At 53.3% G+C, this 24,950-nt stretch overlaps 1 protein-coding gene across 1 annotated transcript in view; it reads right to left on the minus strand.

Moving 5' to 3' along the window:
- The window catches only part of STK10 (serine/threonine kinase 10), a 52,033-nt gene that overhangs the window by 9,855 nt on the left and 17,228 nt on the right, over nucleotides 1–24,950 (minus strand). The window contains exons 3-9 of the mRNA XM_076349860.1: nucleotides 11,097–11,145; nucleotides 8,583–8,732; nucleotides 7,115–7,187; nucleotides 6,190–6,384; nucleotides 5,051–5,132; nucleotides 3,857–3,991; nucleotides 2,493–3,062 (exon numbers count right to left, since the gene is read on the minus strand). Of these exons, the coding sequence (XP_076205975.1) occupies nucleotides 2,493–3,062; nucleotides 3,857–3,991; nucleotides 5,051–5,132; nucleotides 6,190–6,384; nucleotides 7,115–7,187; nucleotides 8,583–8,732; nucleotides 11,097–11,145 (1,254 nt within the window). The remainder of the gene's footprint in view (nucleotides 1–2,492; nucleotides 3,063–3,856; nucleotides 3,992–5,050; nucleotides 5,133–6,189; nucleotides 6,385–7,114; nucleotides 7,188–8,582; nucleotides 8,733–11,096; nucleotides 11,146–24,950) is intronic.

Consider the following 24,950-nt stretch of genomic DNA (forward strand, 5'->3'; position numbering starts at 1 on the left):
CCCAAAGGCTCAGTGCTTGTCTCCCTCTGGCCCTCATTACAATACTTAGCTAATCACAGCCAGCTCCGAGCCCCTTACAGTGACCTCCACAAAGTACAGCCCAGGCTCACTTTCATTAGCACAGGTAGGGACAAGTGCCAGGAGCAACACGTCCTCTCCCAGCAGTGCCACAGCAGGTCAGCATCCCTCTGCAGGGTCAGCAGCCCAAGCCTGGCTGAAGGGCTGCGTCCAGGGACTTAGTTTCTTTGGGGGGGGAAAAAAAAAAAAAAAAAAAAAAAAGATATGAACAACTTGAATCATGCAGTCCTACAGGGAAAGCACCGTGGTAGAATGAGCAAAGGCTCCCTGAAGTCTTCTTCGTCTTACTGTGATGACCATTACAGATATAAAAGATGGCAGAAGAGCTTCACATGAGCCTGCAAAGCCCAAAGCAAGCCCCTGGAGAGCTTGCTGCAATGGGGAAGCCAGAGAAACTCCCAAACCCACCTGTAGATTTCTTATCCCTAATCTTTCTAGAAAAAGAAACAAAGACCTGGATACTTTTTGCCAAAACTTTTTTGGTTTTGGACTAAACTATAAGCAACTGGACAAAGAGTCTGGTAATAAAAGAGTCACCTTAACTTTGCAGTTTAGCCTGTGATAAAAATCATGTAATAGTTAATGTTTACAACCAGAAATGGTTTAACTCTTTGCTGCCCCTTCTCTTGCTGCAACCTGCCTGGCACCCTCTGCATGCAATCCAGCAGCACCAGGAACACAAGCAAGGGCAGAGCCAGGGACTTTAACCCCATGAAACTAAGGCTGGGCAAGGAGCCTGGGTGAGGCGGGAGCAATGCAGCCTGGTACCCCCACATACACACTCCCAGCTCATTGTGCAAAGCAGAGGCGTCAGCAGGGCATCTTTCCCAGGGCCCTCCCACAGCATTACTCCTGGAGAACAGCTCTGCTTGAACGCCTTGCTCGGAGAGATGCCATTTAGTTTGCTCTGAGCATTGCTTCTGGCTGGGGCAATTCAAACTGTGATCTAACATGACCATCTCTTTGAGACTTACTCCCTTTAAAACCCGAAAAGCTCCTTTCCCCTTCTAGGCTACCAACTGGGGAGAGCAATTACATGAGTGGCATCATATGAATCTTTGGCTGGTCTCAAGGAGACCAGGTGTCATGGGAAAGGCAGTGAGGAGGGATAAATTGCTATGCAAGAGCAACACACTTCCCTCATTAGGGATCCACATTGATTGTGGGCTCCTGCGGGGGATGCTGGCTCTCATGCTCACAGCAGGAGACAGGAGGGGAGGAAAGTTTTGCCGAGAATGGTTTTCGGGCACATTTCTGTGCCAGGAAGCTATCACTCATGAAGGCAATTGGATAAAGATCTTGTGCAACACATCACTCTGCCCCCTCAAGTCACATTTCTTCTTCTGAAGCTCAGCAAATATCATTCCAGTTATTTTGCCTCTTCCTCTAAGCCATGCTGACCTGGCTGGCTCCGGCTCACAAGCATTCCCAGCCTCCAGAGAGCCTTAACAAAAGCCAAGAAGCCTGGGAGGTCTTCATGCAAGTCACTGCTGACACAAACCAGGCCAGATGTATGGCAGGTTGGAAAAATTAAGAGAGGCACCAGCGCAAATAAGCTTTCTCCTTAGGCTAGGTGTTCTAGGAAAGAGCAGCAGAGTGATGGGCAATGGATAAAGTTTAGGAAATCACATTTTGGGTTTCATACTTGTCCTTGCTCTGACTGCGTATGACTGCACAAGTCAGGCGAGTGGCACGGTTACTTCACACTTCTCAGGGACCCAAAATAGCTACAAAACATTGGACTTCCATTAGATTTCAGTGGCCTGGGACAACAAAGGACACATGTACCTGCAGCAGCTCCACCAAGAGCTTCTCCTTCACTTGAGGACATGCCACATGCCCATGGCACAGCTTAACCCAGCACCATGTGCTGTGCCACCCTGAGCCCAGCTAGGACAGGCATCCCATAGACAGGGAAAACAAACCATCGAAGGCTTTGCCTGGAGATGGGCTTCCTCCCTCATTGCTGGTCCTGTGTTTATTTGCAGAGCTCCAAGCCTGGATGCTCACATTGCAAGTGCAACGGCCAGCCTTTCCAGCTATCTCACCAAATAGCACTGAGGTGGCACCTGGATGGTCTTTAGCATCATGCTAAAGCAAGATTCCCGGACCCTCTGTCTTCATCCAGCCTCTGTCCTCTCCTACTTTACCTGCTCCCCACGTTCAGGCACAGGGCAGACTAGGGTCAACTCACTTTCTCCTCCTGTAGTCAAAGATTAACCCCATCCAGAGTACAGCGTGCTGCTTTCTCAGGAAGAAGTTTAAGGGGCTATGGCCAATGCGTGCACGTGCACAGCCTCTCAAGGAGAGGATCTGAATTTCAGGGGCTTGGCTAAAAAAGGAAAAAACCTCAGCACTTTTTAACAGGGGTTTGCTGCCCTTCCTTCTCCACACCCTCTGCCCACTACTCTCACCTTCAGGGAGATGGAGCCGCTCTCTCTGTTGAGGGACAGGTCGGCAGACAGGGAGATGGTGAGGTCCATGCTTTCAGAGGCTGAAGTGCTGCCAGAATCCGAATCCCCTTTGGACCGGCTGCCGGGGAACAGCACCGGGGGATCCAAGCTTCCATTGGCAAGCTTCTCCTCTGTGAAGTTCTCCAGGTGGCTGCTCTCCGGTCGCTCCCCAATGCTCTTCCGCTCCTTGCTGCCTGGCTGAGGCTGCTTGTCCCCCTCAGTTGAGTTACCCAGCCTTCCAGGCTGCGAGATGATGTCTGGCTTGCCCTGCGTGCCCAAGGTGGCTCTCCCATCCTCTGAGCCAGAGGAGGCAGAGCTGGCAAGGGGTTTTGTGGAGTCGTTGCTCTCCACTTTGTCATTGTCACTGCTTATCCCTTCATCTGAGACTTGATCACTTTGTCCATCTGTGGTCTCCTTGCCAGTCCCCACAGGCCCATTCACTGCCTTGGGCAAGGAAGAGTCTGGAGGCTTCTCCCCATCAAAACTCAGCTGACTCGCCTCGGAGGGGTCCCGCTTGTGCTTACCAGGGGGCTGGAAAGACAATGAAGGGAAGGCGTTGGGTTTTGCACCACTGCTTTAACATAGCTGCGAGGCCCCACACTTCAGAGCAAAGTCACCCACAGCTAAAGAGTTATTGGGAGGAAATCTTCCCTTTTAGGACATCTGTCCTGGGATACTTCTATCTTCCTCCAGGTACATGGTCCCAAGGGCTGTGGACACTGACTGGAAGGAAACAGCTCCAGGACCTGCAAATTCTTAAGAGGCAGCCTAGGAGTTTGCATATTGAACCCCTTTTCCCGTGGCTAACTCCACTGTGGATTAATCACCATCCTTTGCCACAGATGAGGGAGGTTGAGGCATCTCCCGCAGCAAAGCTGCCCAGGCAGTCCCGTGCTGTCCCCTTCAAAGAGCCCAGCTTAGGGGCAGGTTTGCCCAGCTCCCTCCTAGGGCTGGTGGTGCCTCACTGCTGCGCCACATGCTGCTGGCATTGCTTCCACTCCAGCTTCTCCAGCCTGTACCAGGGCCTATTTTTCACTTTTTTTTTCCCTCCCCCCCCCCCCCCCCCCCAAAAAAAAACCCCAACTTTTTGCAAGCCCCTCCTGCGAGCAGGCAGCTGGGCCACCCACCAGCGTCATTGTTTTTCGGTGGCTGCCAAGGGCATGGAGAAACAGGCCCTCCCTACCCAAGCAACCACTTCCCACTCCACCTGATGGGGCCCAGAATAGCCATGAACCAGCCTTTTGGAGCCAAGAAAAGTTGCTGGGCTCTTTCCCCCACCACAGCCGCACCAGCAAACTTGCCAGCACAGGGCCAGGAGTGCTCACCGAGGCAGACTCCAATGAGTCGTCTTCTTCCACTTCGTCCCGACTGTCCTCGATCTCTTCCATCACCTCAGCCTTGGCCTCGGCCACCAGCTCGCGCAGGGCCCGGTTGCTAGTCACCTTGCTGACAAAGGGATGCTGAAAAGCCAAGCACAATGCACACACGTGAGGTGGCCAAAAACCAGACCTCGTGGCTGAGTGACCACACGGTGACGGCAACAGCGAGGACCACTTCTTGCTTTTAAACAACTGCAAAGACCTAAGGATGTGGTTCTTGCCAGTGTCACCAGGCTTAAACCCCCAAATGAATTTACAGATACGTGCTGCACGTATGAGAAAGAACAAGAGAGAACATGATGCCGAGGCTAATCGCCAGCTCTGCACACAGATGCTCAAAGCATGGTGCTCTGCAAAGCTGCTTTATGTCAACATGCCCCAAACAAGAGCACCAGCTGCATTTAAAGAAGGGGCTCTCGCTGTAGAGGAGACATCCCCACCTCACCATGGGTGGGCTGAGCTCTGGGGTGCAGGTCCAAGCCCATGAGGTGCCACTGGCAGTGGGGCAAGAGCTTGTCTGCAGGATCCCTGGGTGCAAACAGAGCATGGGGGAAGGTTTAATTGAAATCAGGCTCGAATCGCTCAGTGCACACAGTGGGGTGTTGTGTTGAGCTTCACCAAAAGGCTGGGGAGTCCCTCGGGTTTGCAGAGCACATTGCACGCTTCCTTCCGCTGACTCCAGTGTGGGATGGGAAGCGTGCAGCCAGCGTGCCAGCGCTGCAGAGTGAGAGCTTTTGCAGACAGTGGGGGAAAAAGCATCTTCCAGATTTTTGCTATTATTTTGGAAGGGGACAGGAGGAAAGGAAAGGAGTTGAATTTAAATCTGGGATAACCAGGTATAATCCAAGCTGGCTGCCTTGTGAGCATTTTTAGGCAATGGGAGCCATTTCTATTCCAGATGGTGTCCACAGGGGCTCTGCAGTTTGCTCCAAAGGGAAAAACATTGCTGTTGCTTTTTGGAGCATTTTAGTGGCTGAAAAGTACTATGAACTTTCTAAACAAGGGAAAAATAATCTGAAATCAGTCTAGGACCCATCAACACTTTTTTTGTTTCCTTTCTTAAAGGGAATCAGGCTGTCCAGACACTCGCAGACCCAGGCAGACGCAGACACCAGGCCAGGGGCCGGTGCCGGTCCCTACCTCCAGCAGCTGGGCAGCACTGGGCCGGGTCTCTGGGTTCTTGTCCAGCGCCGTCTTCAGGAAGTCTCTGAACTCCAGGGACCTTAAAACACAGTCATTGGCAAGAAGCTCAGAAGAGGGAAAGGCCTCAAACACCACAGGGGTCTGCTTGACCCCTTTGCAGGTTGTGTCCCAGTTGGCACCTGGCCACAATCACTGTTTCACTCCCAGCATGGGAAACCCTGTGCTCAGTTATTCCGATTATTTGTAACAGAATCAGCAACGTGGCCAAATGAGGGACTAGATTTTGCCTTACCTGTGATGGCAACAGACAGCAGGACTGAGCGCCAGCCACTGTGCCCCAGGGTCAAGGCAGAGAGATAGGAGAGGACACCAGCAGTTATCCTCCAAAGGGTGCCGATGGGTGGAGCTGCTTGTGGACACGGGTGCTCCAGGACCCATCCCCACAGCTGCAGTGTGAAAGGATGGCTGTGAAGGACCAGGAACCCCATAGGAGGGCACCCTCAGCCTGCAAAGCGCAGCTCTGAGATGCAGAGCGTGTCCCCGATCCAATTCTGGCTTCCGAGCTGCTCCAGAGGAAGCGCTCCCACCCTGCCTGCTGGGTTTTAGCAGCAGGCTCCTGCCTGCTACCTGAACTGCTGTAACAACGCCTGTGACTCCAGTGCTCTCACAATAATATGCTGCTGGCTATCATGCAATAGGTTTTGTCACGATTAAAAAAAAATTAACTGATTGGATTTTTTTTAAGTGCAGAAGAGGCTTTCCAGACTCTATGAAAGAAATTCTAGAGCTCTTGGCCATCTCCAGGTTTAAAGGAAAATCTGCCTTTCATACAAAACTAGGATGTTTTGAAAACAGCCATGGGATCACCCTCGCTTCAGCAGGGCTGCGGGTGGGCAGCAGCTCCCCCCGTGCTGCCTGCACAAGGGCAGCACGGTCACAGCACAGGCAGCGCTGAGCAGCCTGCTTTCAGCCAGCAGTGCTCTCAGGGCCCCTAGCACACAGCTGGACCTAGAGTACAGCTAGAATCCTACATTAGGTTCTCAAATTAAACAATACTGCTATAAAAGACTATTTCTTCTCTCTTGAAATACTGCATAAGTTGGGAGACGCATACTCTGCTGCCCAAAAGCCCTCACCATTTGGAAGGGCAGCTGAGCGTGGGGGGGTCGGACTTGGCAATCTTCAGCAGGACTCTCATGGGGTTGAGCTCGTGATGGGGTGGCTCGATCTGGGCCATTTCGATCAGTGTGATTCCCAGGGACCAGATGTCCGCTTTGTAGTCGTATGGAGTGTCCTTCATGGTCTCACACATCACCACCTCCGGGGCCATCCTGCAAGAGGCAGAGCAAGGAGCAGGGATGGGGAGGGATGACACCGCTGCTGTGCATGTGAGCCTTGCAGCAGTGATTAAATGCTTTAAATAATCCACAACATTGCACAAAAAATGGCCTTTCCTCCCAGCTCTGGGTTTCGGAAGAAGCAGCATCTTTTCTAAGGGGTCCAACCCCCTCCCCTCTTCCGTAGACTAACTGAGACAGCCCAGGCAGCCCGTGGAAACCCCCAGGCCACTGACATCTGGCACGGATGTTGCTTCAGACAATAAATTAATCCTCGCCGATTCCCTTCCTTCAGCAAGTCGGGTGATTTAGAGATTGCATTTCTGGAGCGAGTAGTCGTTCCCATGTGCTTGGAGCTGCTTCAAAGCCCACTCCACCCCTGGGGTAGGGGGAGCAGTGAGCACACACACGCGAGCACATGTGTGTCTCTTGCTCCTCCAAGCCTGGAGCATGGTGGTCCCTCGGCCAGCTCAGGGCGCTGTGACACCGGGCAATGCTCCCGCACCACCAAGGCTGCTCACAGCTCCCTTCAGGCAAGGGAAACCCTTGCACATGCGGACACTGGCCAAGACTCCTTGTCAAAATCCTCCCACCCATGCTCGGTAAGGCACTATGGTCCAACATATCCCAAAGGCCATCAGCTCCCCATTTCTGAGCAAGCCTGATTTTCAGAAGAGCGAAGCTCCTCACGAACATGGGATTTCTTAGCAAGCGGGTCACTCACCAGTAAGGGGTCCCAATGAAGGAGTCTCGCTTCTGCAAGGTTTTCATGTTTTTGGCAGACACTCCAAAGTCAGCTGCAAAGAGCAGTAACATTAGATGCCGTAGGAAAACTGAATGACCCTTCTGAATTAGCACACTTGGCTGAAATGCAGATTTAAAAGCAAACACACATTGAAGGCAAGAACATGATACAACGTGCTGTTTCCTCTAAACTGAGCATCAGAAATTAAATTTGCTTTTGGGTACGCAACCACCAGGGACCTCCCCTCCCATGTACTGTAAGACAGGGGCATAACAAGCCAGCCCTACTGTAACCCAAACCCTACACATCTAGAGGGAAGTCGAGATCTTTTCCACAAACAAAAGCAGCTCCGTGGCAGATTAATTTCAGGACTGCTATTTCATAGCAAAAAGTCTCATTTTACACCAGAAAAACCAAAGTGCTATTGCATTCTTTCTCTTCCCTTCAGGCCCATGCACAGCGAGCCACTGCATGATGCCTCTCCCCCATTTTGTCCCTTCTATACAGAGCTGCTGAAGCCAACCCAACCCAAACTGGTAGGACCTGCAGAGGGTACCGAGTCCGCTCCAGGTCAGTTTGCTCTCCGAGATGGCCCTGATGACCTCTGGAGGAGCCGTTATCCATCTGCACCCCAGGCTCAGGGTGTCCCTGTCTGTGGGTCATCCTTGGCCCAAGCCAGCAGAGCACTTCTTACGTCAGAGCAGAACCCATGGTCACAGGAAGGTTTCCATCTTCCCAGGCTAGCTGGTCTCCATCATCCCAAGAACACCCCACAGCTGCCAGCCACCCCTTGTCAGGGTCCAGAAAGGGATCTGCACCTTTCTGACCAGACCCTACAGACAAAGCTACCTTCTCATCCTCCAGCAGGTAGGTGGACGCCAATTTAATTCAAGCCCACAGCGAGGTGGCAAAGCAACCCTTTGGCAAAACTCGCCCTGTCACCACCAGACCTGCTCTGGAGAATTCTTCCAGCTCCCAGCCCTGCCACCTGGCACCCTGCACAGGATGCTCAGCAGGCCAAAAAGCATAAAAATCCAGTTCAAAGAGGGATTAAACAAATTCACGAAAGGAAAGTCCATCAAGGGCCTGAGCACGATTGTGGCTCGGGGAATCTTGGTGCCTGGCTGGGGGCTAAGCAGAGCACACAGTTCGATGGTAGATTTGGCCTCCCATGAAACAACATGAAGTTTTCCCCCACCTTCTCCTGCCTGAGCTCATCAGCCAGCAGACAAGCAGCTGAGGTTCCGTAGGCAGGGCAGAAGGCAGAGAGCATCCCTCAATCCCCCACCACGCTCAAGCATAGCCGAACACTACAATCCAGCTCCCAGCAGCACACGCCTGTCAGCATAGTCTGAAATTGTCCCAAGCAGCACCATCGCCCACGGCCGCTCTCCCAACGAGCTCGGCCAAGCGAGCACTTGCTGTGCTCCTGTGCCAGGCAGCTCACCAAGCTTGATGTTCCCATCCTGGGTGAGGAGCACGTTGCCCGCCTTTAGGTCACGGTGGATGATCTTTTTGCTGTGGAGGTAATGGAGGGCTTCCAACATCTGGCGGCAAATCACTTGAATCTGGGGTTCGGTCAGGCCCCGGTCCAGCTCTGTGGGGAGGGAGAGAGCCGTTAAACAGGACAAGGATTCGAGCGATGCTCCACCTGAGCAGCAGAAAGGCACGGGCTACCCAGCGGACCATTTAAAAACCACTGTCCATGTGTCAAAGCAGCGGGAGAGCAATGCAAATCAGCTTGTTAAGGTAATTTATTCCCTTAGCCAGCACTCACAGGGCAATGCCTGCCTGCTTGGAGCTGCTGGTTTATAGCTCCCTCCCGGGGACGCACAGCTGAGCCAACTGGCCCAGGAATAGCAGATGAGGGGACAAGGAGGGGGAGTCAGGCACACCTGTGAGGGGGGTCTGAGCTGTACGTTCCCTGCCGATTTGGGAAATGGGTGCCTGCAGGCAAGGTGCGTCTCGCCTGGTGAAGGGACAATGCTGCAGAGACGAGGGAGCTGAACTTGGCTGCAGGCAGCAGCAGGGTCAAACACAGGCGTGAACACTCAGCAGCTCCATATGCAGCCCGTGCTCTCATCCCCAAGGGAGCTACCCCTGCCGCGGAGATGCGGCGTACCCCCCGTACATCAGGAGGGACACGCCACCTCCCAAAGCAACAAGCAATAAAATACTCACCAGTGTTACCCCTACCCACTGCTCTGAGCTGTTTTTTCAGGTAGCACCAGGTACCAGCACACCAGCTCATACCCTGCTGTCTGTCCCTATTTCTGAAGCTTGCGGGGACACACGACCACTGGTGCAACCTCCCTGCTGAGCTCTGCCCAGCCACCTTCACTGTCCAAGACCGCTTTCCAAGGCAATAGCTCTGCAAACCATCAAACCTCCAGATGGTTAGCATTGTCTGAGCTTCCCCCTCTCCCTCTGCAAGCCCCTTGCAGCACAGATCCCCCCTCCAGCGCAGCAGAGCACACGTAGACCAGACCAAGCCTTAGACAACTCCAACTGCCCAAACTGCATGGCCAAGATGGGGTCCAACAGATGGACCCCAGCAACTGGGACAGATGCTGCTTCAGAGTGAGGATCTTAACCACAGGCTCAGGGATGCTGGGTCAGCCACTCTGTTCCTCCTCCTCTTCCTCACAGAGATCTCCCTTGCTCTGGGGGAAGGTGATGGTTTTCGCTCTCCCTGGAGCATCTGGCAAAAGTGAGGTGCTGCAAGCCACAGGTTTTGTACAAGAGATTTCAAAGGTAAATGCCAATTGCTGGTGGGGATGGGGAGGTGGAACAGGCAACATCTGGCAACTCTGAATTTACTAATGCCAGGAGCACTCCTGAGCTCTGACCCCCAGCTCCTCCTGCCCCTCATTCGGGGGGTGACGGCACTACAGCCAGGCCACTTACGATTTTCTAAGCACCCCCTTCCCACTCCAGCTCCCACATCCTCCAGAGACTGACTGCCACGGCCCTATGAACGCTCCGGGGGAATTTAGTGTCCCAAGAGACAGGGCACCCCTGCTGAGGTTTTCCGGGGTAAGGCATCATTTACTCCAGCACTTCAGCAAAGGTACTTTTACTTGCAGTGATTTGGACCCGCTTTAAAGAAGATCCCTAATGGAGGCCTAAGTTTTAGGGCTGAATCAAAGATGACAAGTTTGGGTCCATACTTTTCCTGGAAATAAAAAGAAAGCGAGGCCTTTGGAAGTATCAGAGCTGAAAGGGAGTAACCCCTGTGGAGACACAGCTCTGTCCCAGGGGCTCCAGGCAAGCAGATGTCAGAACACCATGTTCGCCTCGTGAAGCGGACATCACTTCCCCTGGGTCTATACAGCCCTGGTACAGAGGGGCTGTAGCACCAGCCAGGGCGTTTTTGGGGAACACCCACACACTCCCCAGTCCCAGTGGCTCTCTGCAGAAGGGAGGAGGTAAAAAATGGGATGATTCCTGGAATTACTGCAAATTGCAGTTTATTCGGACGCTCATGCTGCTTTACCAGGTGACCAATACCATACAGAGAAGTCAGCAAGGAGATGCTGGGAGATTCATCATGACAGGCACCCAGATTAAACGTCTCAGCCCCTCTGCCCTTCCCAGGAAGCTGTGGGAACCGGATCCCAAGCACCCGGTGCCTCCAGCAGATAAATATTTAAAGCCATCTTTCCCCTCCAGCCAGACTCTCCCTTCACCCCATGCCTTGTGATCTGCTGATCCCAGCAGCATTTAAATCACAAAAGGACATAAAAGTAGCTCAAGAAACGCCCCAGGGCTGCCACACCTTCTGCTCTGGGTATGAAAATAGGCAAACTCATGGGAGAGAAATGGTAGTTGGAGAAGCTGGGGCACCCACGCCTGCCGTCTGTCTGAAGGTTGCCCCTGAAAGCGTGCCAGAAGGCTGGAAACGCCTTGCGGGCATCACCCCGAGCACGGAGAAGAGCCCAGCACCGCGCACAGCACTCACCCAGCATGGTGGCATCCACTGCCCCACCCGGGCAGAACTCGATCATGATCTGGGAAAACAAAGAGAGAGGAATTAAAGTCAGGTCCACGTCTCACCGAGCAAAGCCCACTGGGTACGGAAGAGGAGACAAAAGCATTGGGTTTTGCTTCCCTGCATGGCAAAGCTGCCCCTTTGCCCCATACGGGGATGCAGAGGCTTCGGTGCTTCCCAGGACACAGCCCCCAGGCATCCCCAGCACAAATGATCACCCAAGCTCCAGGGACAGATCCTGCACACGGTCCACAGCAGCTCTCTGGGAGGGAGCATCCCCATTGCTGCAACACCCCCAGCAGTCGCACCTGGCCTCGCACCCCGTACCTGGACGCCCTCCCCGAGCAGCCAGCTTCAGCTCCGGCTTCCTCTCTGTTTACATCTTTTCCCATTGCATTTTGGAGCAAGGGCTGCTCCAGAGAGCGGTCTTGCCAACAGGATGAGATAGCTGTCATAGCTGGGAGCTGACGTGGCTGGGAGAAATCAGGCAGCATTTTCTTTGGCAAATGAGAGATGGGGAGGGCCGCTGGGTCTTTAATTTTTTTAACTTTTTTTTTCCCTCCCCCATTGCTCAGTAGTTCATTGCTCTCTTGATTTTGAGCAATTTGAGGGGAAAATATGTCAATAAGGAGGTTGAGTATATTCACCAGATTGTTGCTGTTTCTCTCAGGGACCTGCACAGAGTCCTGCCGGTCCCCCACCCCCGCCTGCCTGGCCCCCTCTGCCCCCCGCACAGGGTGGGCCCTTCCCCAGCACCTCAGGGACGGGGGTCCTCTTGCCACTCACCTCTGCACAGACTCAGCCAGAGCCCTTCCCGAGGCGGAGGGGGAGCTCAGTGCCAGCCCCAGCTCCCCGCTCACCTTCGAGGCAGACGAGGCTGCTCAGATAAATAGATTAAAGTTTAAAGCAGCCAGGGGTTACAAGGGACAAGAAACGCTTCACCTCCCCGGCAAGCTGCTCTTCTGCTTGTCGAGGCGAGACAGGGCAACATACCGGAGAGGTGAAATGCCAGAGTTTATTTTGAGGACAACGACTGAACAAACCGAAGGCAGTGTTTACCAGCACGGCTCTCTAAACCCTTCAAGTGGAGGTCACGTTATTCAATGCAGCTCTAAGCACTGGACCAGAAGCCGAGGGGAGAAGGTTCAAGCTCCCTCTTTCCCATGGTTTAATCCTGCAGCTTCAGGCAAGCCACATTCCACCCTTTTGTCCTGCAGTTCTTACATTTGAACACGGGAAACCCTATTATTGACCTGGACTGCAGTGGAAGACACAACTGCTTTGTTTTGGAGGAGAAGGGGAGCAGGATCAGGTGCTGGGATGCAGCAAACCTTGAATTACTCTGCGAGAATCAGCCCGGGTCCAAGAGTCGGAAGGGAGACAATGCTGAGAAAAGAAACCCAGACAGGTTGGGCAGCGTGACACAGGCACCGTCGGAGGAAGCGGAGAAGAATAACCAGAGGCCAGGGCTGAGGAAGCATTTGAAGCAGGCAGATGGAGAGAAGCAACTGGGAAGACATTCGAACCAGTCGCAAGCCAGGAGAACAAATCTGCGTCGACTCAGAGCTGAGCAGGAGCCTGGCAGGCTGGTCCCTCTGCCAGTGGGCCAGCAGAGCCCTCACACAGATGGGCCGTGTCAACACACCTTTTCTTGCTCGACTTCATACCTTGAACCAGAGCATCAGCAGCTTCACCAGCAAATGGAAATGCAAGAATTGCCTCCTGCCACGGTCTTCCCAGGCACAGAGATCCCCGCTGGACCCCTGTGCTCCATCATCACCCAAACACAGCTCTAGGAGGCTCATTTCAACAAATTATTTTTATAATGTTCCTCATCACATTCATCAGAGCAGACTAACACCACCAGTGAACGCCAGCCCTTCCTGTGCTCCTCAGAGCCCATGTGCCAGAAGCAAACCCCAAGCAAACCCCACACCAATGCCAACCTGCCAGCTGAGAGGGCAAGGGCTTTCCCTCGCTCTGGGAGGCTGAGGGGATGCACGGGGCTCTGCTGGCGCAGCCAGCCTGGTGACAGCACCTCTGCACAATGGTACCACAATCTTGCCTGTGGGACCTGCCCTCTGCCAGACCACCCAACCTGCCACTAGCCCAGACCAGCCAAGAGCGAGGGACCGTTGGCTGCATTACCCAAGCCCATGGGCTTTGCAGCGGCTGCAGAAGGACAGCACAGATCTGATCCCATGTAAGTCTGAGTATCGCATCTTTGCGCTGCTCTGGCTGGCAGAAAGCCTGCCACTACAAATGATCCTGTCTCATCACTGAATCACAGCCCAGGGTTTCGTTTGTCTCACATGAGCAATCCTTTCCTGCTCCTGCTCATCCAGGCCCCTTGGGAACTCAGCTGCTCAAAGAGGGGGGTCTCCGGGTTCAAGCAACAGCCACCCTTACGTTCAATCAGTAGAGAAGGCCTGGTGAGAAGCTCATCTGTGCTACCAGGCTCAGCTGTTGAATCTAAACAGTCCCAAAACTTCAAACAACCCAGCCCAAATCAGCTGCTAACATGGCCTTTGCCATCCAGGTGACCTGGGTGCTTTCATTGCTAATGTTCAGCAAGCAGCTTTACAGCTTCTGCCTCTTTGGGTGTCCCAACTAAATGATGTCCCCTGGCATCTCACATAGCTCCTCTTACAGAGCCTCCAGACTGAGAAACGTAATCTTAATTTGGGGGGGGGGGGGGGGGATGGGACGGGGGGGACGGACACACACAACACAGGACAGAGGGCAGCCGGCTGGGTGACAGCCACAGCTGCCCTGGTCAGCAGAGCCCCTGGGAGCCCAATGAGGTGTCCCCCCCAGGCAGATGCTGTGCTGAGGTTTCCTACCAGGGGCATGGCTGGCACAGCCAAAATGCGCTCTGGTCACACACACTGAGCTTTTAAATGGGGAAGGGCCAAGCACAACGCACCCTACTCTGGATCCATGTGAGATGCATTTCATCTCACAAAGTTTCATTTGGGTTTGCAGTCTAGCAATGAGAAAATTAGGGAAATCAGGCCATCTGAACCAGCGTGACCATGTATGTTTATGCAGGCACAGCAGGCTGCAAGCCAAGCACTGGGAATATGGGAAATATGGAAAACTTTAAAAAAAAGCATTTTCAGCAAGGGCAGAGATGCCAAAGAATAATTACGGGTGTGGCCAGATAGTCTGAACATCCAAAAACCTAATGGGCTCGTTTCAGCCCAGAAAACCTGATTTAAATAAATGCAACTGGCAACCCCATAGCTCATACACCACGCACACTTCCTTCCAGAAGCAGGGCCAGCCTGAAAATCGTTTTACCATTGAAGCAGGTAGGAAGGCAGGCCCGGTGGCAGCAGCACACGGCCGTCTTTGTGTGTGAGCTGGGGGATGCAGGAAGCTCACGGAGAGCAGAGGCTGTGCAGGCGCCCTCCCCAGACCCGCAGCAGGGAGGGGGACGGTTGGGCGGTCGCTGACACCCTGGGGTGGGCCGCCTGCCGCTCCAGCCACAATGAGGAACAAGTTGGGAGGATCTTAGAAGAGAACTGTTGACAAGAGCCTGTGCATCTGTGCAGCCAGGAGGCTGGTGATTTACCCAAGGGCTGCAGAGAGTTTAACTCTTTGCTTAGGACTGTTTCCATGTGCTTTGATATATGGGCTGTCCCAAGCCACAGCTGGAGCAGTAATCGCCCTAGTGACAGTGCCAATCTCAGTGCTGCACTTCGCCTCTCAACGCCGCACTGGGCTGCTGCTGCCTGTGCTGCGCTCAGCCACCCCCAGCAATCCCCCTGCGACCTGCAGGACCTGGGACCCACCCCAGGGCTCGCTGCAGAGCCGCAGCAGCACCGCAAAACAGAGGTTTCACACACCCGGTCCCAAAAAACCTCCTGTGGTCTCGTGAACCAGAGACATGAGACCCAATGCTGACACCCTGCAAACGGCTCCTTCACACTAATTAGAGCCGGGGGGAGCACCCACACCTCCTCCTCCCCCCGCCTGGGGTCTGGGTGAGGGGTGTCTGAGTGCCCGCTGCGGGGTCTGCGGTGAGCAGCCTGGGATGGGGCTGGAGCAAACATCCTGTTTATAACGATTTCCTCCGCACAAGAAATCCAGGGACTTCCTTGCCAAAGGCTGCCCGGCCCCTCTGCTGCGCTGGGCTGCCGGGGGGGCATGCAGCAGCAACAGGAGCTCTCCCTCCTGCTGCCACCTCAAAGCCATTATAAATCCTGGGGATTACACACTATCAGCATTTTAGTTTTCAATCCATAGGCAGCTGCAACTACACTTCGCAGGCACATGCAAAATTCGCCGCTAGCTCCCATCACCGAGCTATCTCAGCAACACGACTGACTGACAGCTGCCTTCCAGCACAGCCGGAGCCCCGCAGTCTCAGCTTTGACACCACGGCCAAGAAACCCAGCCACCGTGCTGGGCTTGTTCGCAGCTCAACAGGGATGCACGAGCTGCACGCACAGGAACAGATTTGGACAGCCAGTTTATAGACAAAGGAACTTGCTCTTGCTACCTCTCAAACCTTCGAACCACAGTTCGAGTGCTGCTATTTCCAAATAAAAATGGGCTCTTTTCTCCTATACCTTTAGTGAAACAGCATGAATGAAGAGGTCTGCATGCAGAACCCACGTAGTCTTTCCCTTTCAAGAACCTTTTGCACAGGTAAAATTCAATTTAAACTTAAATTTGAAAGCAAAAGTCCAACACAAGGTAAAGGGCTTTGCTGGCGACCTTGGTTTTTCCCGTGGCTCATCCTAATCCTGCCTTTAGGCACAGCAGGACCTGGAAGCATTTTGTAGCCCGAGTGCGAGTGGGGCACACAGAGGGGCTGGGGCCATTTTCTGGGCTGCTCAAGTAATAAGCGACTGCCTGGGAGGCGAGGAAGCAGGGTCCAGTGAGCCTGGGGTTGCCCAGGAGAATAAATATGTGTACATATGTATGAAACAGCTACGGCTTAAATTAAGTGCTCTTAAAGGTGCAGGTCTTCAAGTTGTACCCGAGTGAGGAGGCACTACATGTTATGAAAAAGCATTACATGACTTTGCAGCTCAAGACAGCAGACTGGACACTGCGCCAGGAGAATCCCTCTGGCACCTTACACCAGGCGAGGGCCGGAGGAACACCAACTCGGGAAACAAACCTTGGATGTATTAGAGCCCAGTGCAGTTTCTGGGTCTGACAAGCCAGGAGCAGCATCTCCTGCCCAGGTACTGAAGTCCTCCCAGGTAGGACCAAGGCTCGCTCCTCCCACCCTGGGCAGGACTGGTCCTGCCTCTTGGGTGTGTTTGAGCTCCTAGAACTTTCTACAACATTAAAAACAAAAAATCCAAATAAAAAAAGCTTATCTTGAAAGGCATTTTTACCAAACACTGCACAGTCGCCAAGGGTGGAACAGCTGATGTCCCTGAACTGAGGTTTGCAATTGAAGCCCAATTAAGAGGAGAGGACACACCCTCAGCCGAGCATTACTCATCCAATTGGCATGTCAGAGGGTAGGGGCCCATGAACTGTTCCCTCTGCAGCAGCACTGGAGAAATGCCTCTTCCAGTCAGAAAGGGGGGGGGGGGGGGGGGGGGAACATCAGCTGGGAAAGTTGGGGGCAGCTCATCTCAGCAGTGGCAGCCCTGGGCAGCCAGGCATTTCCCACGAGCACAGCAGGCTGCACAGGGAGGCCACCGGGTCCCCTTAGGATGGAGGAGCCTTTGGCTGGCAGCCCAGTTGCTCCCAAGTCACTGGAGGTGGCAGGCGCCTGGAGGCTTTTCCTGTGATTTTGCTGCTTTTGCAGTTGCATGTTGAATAGCCCAATTGCTTTGGAGTCATAGTGGTGCTCCAGAGCACCCAGGCTATTACTACATGGGTGCACACCATGCTAAGCGCTGTAACCACCCGGCCACCTCCCATCCCACAGAGCCCTGAGCATCAGTGCCAGCGGGCACGGGAGGTTGCCCGCGTCCCCAGGATCCATCTGCCCTCAGATCCACCCTGCCTGGCCCAGAAACTGCTTCAAAACCAAAGTACTTCAGCAATTTCCTCTCCTAATCTGCAGCAGAGGGTTTCACTTTGTTTGTTTAAGCAGCTGCCTGCCGCCGGGGAGAAGGTAACCCACAGCATCCTGCTGCAGCAGCAGCCTCCATCACCCACGTGCAGCCTCATAGCTCTGCCACGTTTGTGGGGCAACTTAGAGGCATCCTCATCACCCACAGCAGAAAGCACCCTCCAGCACAGCCACCAGCTCTCCTGCCTTGTATTGGCATGGAAGAACTGGGGAGATAAGAAAAGTAAATGGGGTAAAGTAAACTGTGCTCCATTTATAGACCGAGCTGGTGAAGGGAAATGCTCTCCAGTTTGCCTCCTTGCCAGCCATTGCACCCGTTCCACCTCCCCTCTCTCCAGGATGCTGAGTTGGCACAAATCTCCTGGGTGGGATGCTGCCATTAGCAGCAGTCACTTCCATCTTTGTGTTCTCCGAGCTCAAAAAGAGCATAGAGGAGCGGGGTGTGCCACGGCTGGCTTCAGCCACGCTCAGAGGTTTCAGTCCTTCTCCATGCAGAGCTGCCATTGCAGGGAGACCACAGTAGGAGGAGGGCAGCGGGTCCCTGGGCTGTCCCCCATGTGCAGACCCAGGAGGGAGAGGCAGGAGGAAGGAGCTGGGGGCAGATGTGCCTGTGTGGGTACCACAGCGGGGACAGCAGGGCTGACAACTGGCATCGCCCACCCACTTACAGGAAAAGCGGAAGAAAAGCAGAGAACAGCAACCGCTCCTGTGATTCAGAGGCAGCACGGCGGGGTGAGGGGGCAGAAATCCTTTGCATTCAGCAAAAATACAACAAAGGGAAAGAGGAAAGAGAAAAGAGAAAGAGCCAGAGTGAGTCGGGGGCCCTGGCTGCCTCCGGGCTCTCCTGGTGCTGCAGAGAGAGATGAACTGCCAGACATGAAGGCTGGGTGGGGAGGACGGTGCAGAACAGTTAACAGGGACTCCTACCCACAAAACCTCAATGCCCCCGGGCACTGTGTCGGCATCCCCCACGCTGCCTGCCACTGCAGTCACCCTGCCTGCTGGGCAGATCTGCTGAAATCAGTGATGCTGCGAGCCGAAGCCCACCCTTCCTCCCAGCGCATCCAGGCAATGGACACCACTTCCGAAGCCACCTCACATGGGAGCCACCAGCTTGCTCAGCCCCACAACAAGCCCCAGCGCAGGGGAGCGAGAGGACCCCACTCATGCTGGGGTGCAGGAGGGAAGTGGGGGGGGAAAACCCCTTATGGTGACTTTTACAAAGCTGCTTTTTAGGCTACAGCAAGAGAGCAGGCCCTGCTCCTCTGTAAGGGGATTGGCCCAAAGGGGGAAGTGTGGATCCTCCTCCCACCGTAGTGAAACTGGTGGCTGGGAGGCAAGAAGGCAGCCAAGGCGGCACTCTGAGGCAGCACCACCTCAGGCAAAAACCGCAAGGCATGTACCACTGCCTGAATTTCAACAGACACACGCATTGAGTAACAACCACTGCCTTTGCAGCTGCAAAACCCTTCCCCTCTCCCTGCCAGCCCCCGCTGCTGCCCCTCCAGTGGGGCATGGGCAGGGGACATGCAGCAGGTCAGTCCCTCCCGCAGAGCCCCCAGCCCCACTCATGGGGGCGGCTCGCCAAGCTCCCTGCACCGTGGCCACCAAGGGTGAAGGCTTCAGCCATGAAACCCGGTGCCGCCCTTCCGCTGTCAGAAAGGGAGTCACAGCCTGCGGTGTCTTCCTCCCCCTCCTCTACCCCTGCAGAGCAAACACGCAGGTGGGAGTCCCGGGGTGCTGGTGGCACGCAAGACCTCACCCCCCCACACCCCCACTCCCATCAGCACAGGAGGAGCCCATCTTGGGAACAGCATCCCTGTGTGCGCTGCCCCAACCCACCCAAAACATTTCCTGGCTTCAGTGGGGAACAGAGTCTCCCTTCAGCGCACCAAGCCCTGGGCAGGACCGCGGTTCCCAGAGGCCCCTCACACAGCCCGCATTGGCACCATGGCACCCTTAGCACAGGATGACTTCCCTGGCACTGCAGGCAGCGGGGGGAGGAAGGCAGGAGGGGTGGGAGGAAATGGTCTAGACCTCCCCGCCTGTGATGGGGTATGGAGGAGTCATGGCAAGGCGGGTCTCTCCTCCCAGCATTTGGATCACGCACCACAGGCGAGACAGGCTCCTTCCCGAGCCCTGCGGGAGCAGCGGGAAGCCGAAAGCCCAGACAGTCTCTAGGGCTTCTGCTCTTGATTCGGAGGCAGAGGAGACTAAGCAAGTCCAGGAAAGCATCTTCCTGCAGCCCTCAGTCCTAGTTCTAGAAGAGCAGAAAGTTCCCTGCCCCGTTGCCAGTGATGGTCGTTCATCGGCTGCCGAATGCCAGCTTTCCCATCCAGTTCTTCAGTATCAAAGTCACCCAGCAGCTTACTGGTGGCCATCCCACACTACTGCTCAGCCCCGTAATACACATGCCATGGAAAATAAAGGACAGACGCAACAGCTAGTTCTGTTCTCAAACTCTGCACTTTGCTGTAGCACCAAGAGGACTCAGACAAGATCAGGAGCATCTGAAGGGGGGGCCAAGATCTGCACAAAACCTGTGGAGGGGATGCCCCCAGTCCAGAAACACTGGCTGCAGTGAATATGAAGTGGAGCACAAAGAACATAGATGGCCATTTGCCCAAAAGCTGCTCAGATAAATGACGGATCTGGACCTCAGGCTCCATCCTGAGACCACTCCGTGCCAGAGGCACACAGGCAAAGCACAGTCCCGCATACAGAGCAGCCACTCAGGACACTGATGACAACCTCCACATGTACTCTGAGATACCAGCACCGCCTCCGCAGCCCGGCTATGGCCTGGACACACAGGGCGGCCAGGTACTTTCCCCATGAACATCTTGTATGAAGCCCTACTTATCTGTTGGGGCTTCCACCCACACCCAGCACCTCCAAACACCCAAACACAGGGTGGAGAGCCACCCCTGCTCCATCCCCTGTCCCTCCAAGCCTATCACGTCCCCCAGCCTGATGGGCTGAGCCCATCCTCATGGCTCCAGCAAAAACTCTGGACACATTTCTACCTCCCAGGACCGAGAAAGGGGCTTCAGCTTTCGAGAGACACAAACCCCAGAGGACAGAGCCATTCCTTGCTGGTGGAAAGAACGCAGTAATATATTTAGGCACAGAAACCGCATTTAGTCACGGTCACGGGGCACGTCCTTTACTCTGTCTGTTTGACATCTGAACCCAAGTTCTGGTGGTTAATGGCAAAGCCATGCTGTCCTGCCGACTGCAAGAGGAGACAAGACGAGCAGTGCTGGATCAGCCCTGCCAGGAGCAGCTCCCCTCTTCCCCCCATAGCACAGGGGCATGCAGGACCACAGGGGCTGGTTTTGGGGAGCACCACCTTGGTTTTTAAATACCATTTGGTCAGATCTACTCTCTCCCTTAAAATCAAGGGCTGTGCTGACCGGTTAAGTTTTGTTTGCAAGAGTGTCGAGTCTCCCCATTACCTCGGCCAGCCTGTTCTGCTCCAACTGGAGTCCAAGGATTAAGTTTACATTACGGAGCAGAGGGAGGAGGTGGATCACATTCCTACGCCCACTTAACTTGGCACTTTCCCCGGCACCCTCCTGCCCAAAGCTTTTCACCCAACACATGCCAAAGGGCTGGAAGAAAGCGGGGAACAGATTATGCCAGTGTTGCTCATAAGCCAGATGGGCTGATTCAAAGTAAGGCTGAGCTGCTCCGGCTATTTGCTGGGGGCTGAAGACAGGGCAAGCCACTGCAGCAGCCTGCTACGCACTGAGGACACACACCGTCCTTCCCAACCTCATTTCTAGAGCCCCACGAGGCCAGCGTGCCACCAACACAAGAGGGGACGAACACCCGAAGAACCACCAGCACCTGCAAAAGCCACCAGCTCCGCGATCCCCTCCGGCTGCCACCAGCCCTCAGCACACACTGCAGAGGCCATAAAACAATACAGAAGCCACTAGAAGCCTCTTTGCTGCCACAGCAGAGCACAAATGTCAACAGCTTGTCTGACATGGCAAGTATGCTGTAGGTGGAAGCGAAATAATTAGCTCTCTGTAAGAGAGTGCTCCAAGCTTGCCAATTTTCCCTTACAGACAAGGACGCTATTCAGAGACTTTAAATATAATAAACCTTTTCTACCCCCTTTTCTGAACAAAATAACCTACAGAGAAAATTATTTGAAATTTAAAAAAAAAAAAAAAAAGAAAAAAGGTCTGTCCCCATAACCAGCAAGGGAAGGAAAATGCAGGGCAGCAAGTAAGGAAACCCAAGGCTTACAGAGTTTCAGAGCAGGAAAGCTTTATTGAGAACAGAGTCAGATGGCACTGCATACTCCTCTCAAAATGCAGAGCTCCCTGCTCATCATAGGGAGACAGGGTATGAGTTTTTCACATCTAAATCATTCCGAGATGACAAAATATTTCCTTGAACTACCCCCCCACAGGTTGGCAGAAATAGTCCCATTCCTACTGAAATTTTGGCAGAACAAATCAAAACTCCTTTTAGGCTAACCAAATGGTTTTGATGTTGCAAAAAAGCATCCTTCCCCTTGCTAGAATCACACAGGGCATTTAGTTGCTTTTAACAAGGGCTGATATCCAACCCCTTTGAATTCGCCACCCTGACTTGCAAGAGGCAAGTTGACTTGCAAGAGCCTCCCAGAGGGATGAGAATCCAAGAACACCCATGGCCAGCGAACGCAAACAGCTATGAGATGCAGAGCAGAAAGGGTCAGCACAGCCACGACCAGGTGGCAGTACCTGGGATGCCGAGCGCTGCGGGAAGGGTTAATTGCAACACGCACAGGCATGGGAGCCATCAGGGACCAGACCATAACCCACTCTGCTCCACACAGCAAGAGCATTTGGATGGGCAGCAAAATGCAGAAAATCCTTTCAAACATAAATAGCTAAAAGGAACAAGTTGCTTCTTCAGTGGGAAAATTCACCAACCCCAAGTGCCCCAAGTTAGTGCCAGCATCTAAAACAGATGATGCATTTCAGAAGGGCAGAACACTCCGTGAGAGGTGGAGTTTGACCCAGGACAAGTTTCCTGATGTCTTTTATTAACAGCCAGCAGTTCCAACGCAGCCTGAAAAGCCTCGCCTGGCCAGGAGGATGACTCCTTGAAGGAGCGGCAAAGGACTTGACAAGTTTTCCATTCCTGCTTGGCATCCCCCTAGAAACAATTATTTGTTCTGACCATCCCCAAATTCACAACACAAGGTGCCTGGATCCATCACACAAGATGAGAGTATTGCTGTTTAACTGTTTCAGTGAGGGCTTTGAAGTCAATGGAAACCACCTCAAGCCATAAGGTCTGCAAAAGGCTATCCCTCCCTCCCTCCCTCCCGACAACTTTCAGGCTATATCTGAAATAAAATAAAGACGTCTAAAACTGTAATCTCTCGCTTGTTCCAGGGCATAGGCTGAAGGTAGGTTTCAAGGCACTGTCTCCTATAAACAGGTAGTTCAAAAATATTCATTTATATGCAAACATTGTTCCTTAGCATTTCCCTTGGTAAGCCAGCCAAGCGGGAACATGGCTTATTGCGATTCATTTCTAAACAAAGTTATAAAGTGCTCTGAAAACTGATTTGCCTATAGGCTTCTTGTCTGCTGCTTTCTTTTCACAAAACTATGGCCTTATGGTTATAACCTTGGACTGGGATTCAGCACACAAGACTTATTCCCAAGTACCATTTACCTGCTGGGTAAACTTTAGGCAAATTCTTGTCTGTGCCTCAGCTCCCCCTTCTAATAACCGGGATAATGACACCAGGTCTCTTTTATAAAGGCATTCCATGGCGTATAGATGACAAGGGTATGTAAACACAATGCATTATTATTGCTTCAATAAACTGTCTTGCAATGTTATTGTGTATAAAGGATGGCAGACAAAGGCTTCTATTCTAGTTTGCGTTGTCATGTTGCTACCTGTAGAAGTGCTCTTGAACTTGGCTGGGCTATGGTAATTTGCCTGCTGCATAAGTCATTCTCGGTGGTTGATCAAAATCACTCCGTTTCCATCCCTGCTTTAAGGGAAAGCCCCAGTTTCACCCAGAACAGGATTTCCAGTGACTTGCCAGGAGTCTGAATGCTAAAGCTCACGTTCACAAGCCAGAGCAGATACGCTGGTCCCATGCAACCCGCTGCCCAGCTTTACAGCAGAGAGGAGGGCAGAAGACGACTTAGACCCCCACGTCTTTGGGAAAGGCAGTAAACAACCTGCATAAGGGCAAGGCAGACAGAAGCCTTACTGCTTCGCAGGCAGACAGTGGGTGGCAGGGTGGGGAGGGAGGATGCCACCCAGACACCCTCTCTGCAGCGTCCCAGCTGGCGAAGACACAGTGCGCCAAGGTCGGAACAGAAGTGATCACCCACTCAGGTCAATTACGCTACTCTGAACAGCAAACTGCTTGACCTGGAAACCCAGGGAAGCATCAGACAAACCACTGGGCTACGTCGCTTTTTCCAGTTTTCAGCTCTGGCCAGCTGACTCTAAGGGCAGGGAGGGGACACAGTGATATCCCTGCCGCACTCCCAGCCTCCTGGGGCACAGCGATGCCCTGTCCTGATGTGTGCAGATGTCTGCCTACATCTGCTCCTCGCCTACCCACCCTGCAGAAGTTACTAGGGTCATTTTGCAGTTCTGCTCAAATTCTGGACTGGTAGGAATTTAGAAACCAGTCCAGCAAACACCACCCCCGTGCTGGTTTGCCCAGCGGGGCTTGTCCTGCAGCAGCTCACGGGTACCAGAGCATGGCCCTGCCAGCAGCACAGCGCTGGGTGCTCTCGGGGGTTCTCAGGGTGCAGCCAAATCTGGCATGGATTTAAGTTTCTGCAGTTGGGGGAAAGGAGGAAGAGAAAGGAAAGGCTTGCTCCTCTAGGAGGTTGGCCAGCTGTTAAATGAAGTTTGCAGGTTTGGGATTGCTTTGTTTTTCCAGGTCTCTCTTCCTTTATGCTCCAACGCTACGCACAGTTCAATGCTCGCGAGCTGCAAACAACTGTTCAAGCACTTTGGGGGGATGTTTGGTACAAAGCTTCAGGAGCACAAGGCCAAGCAGGAAGGGCCAGTTTAGACTGCAACTCTCCTGCCAAGTGAAATTTTAAAGGCACGCGAATAGCCCTCGGATTCCTTGGGGACAGATGACTGAGAAGCCTGGAGAGCCCAATCTGGTACAGCATTTGTGTGAAGGAGTCCCCCGCGGGCGTCCAGCCACGGCTCAGGCTGCTCACACTGTGAGAACATCCCTGCAAGTTGCAATAACCTCCCTTCACTAAGGAAAACCTTAGGGAATCTGATACTGTTATCAGCTTTCTTTTTTGTTTGTTTTAAACAAAAGGTATTTCCAAGTTAAGAGAATTAAAAGCTGCAGATGCTTTACATAGCCCAGCAGTCTAGTGCATGGGATAATGAACATTTCTTTATGATACAGGATTTTCAAGAATGCCCAAATCTCCAGTCAACATCCATATCAAAGGGGTAGCAATCCAAAAAGTCCCTGGCTAAACAGGTCAGGGCCTGCCCACAGAAAATGCAAAATACTTTTTTAAGGAAGTAGAAAGACTAGCTACAAAGCTGGTGTCTCTGCAAGCTATACAAGTTACATACCCACACAGCAGGCCAGTGAGAAGAAACTTTAAGCTGATTAAATTAACCATCCCCAAAACACTCCGTCAAGGCAGGGTTACCTGCACGGTACAGTGATTTTTGCTTTGATCTCCAGGAAACGTCTGTTTATTCAAAAGCCCATTTGCTATAGCAACCACGGTTTATAGAAAAGGAGGGAG

The sequence above is a fragment of the Aptenodytes patagonicus genome, chromosome 12 (assembly GCF_965638725.1).
Source record: "Aptenodytes patagonicus chromosome 12, bAptPat1.pri.cur, whole genome shotgun sequence".
Classification (NCBI taxonomy): domain Eukaryota; kingdom Metazoa; phylum Chordata; class Aves; order Sphenisciformes; family Spheniscidae; genus Aptenodytes; species Aptenodytes patagonicus.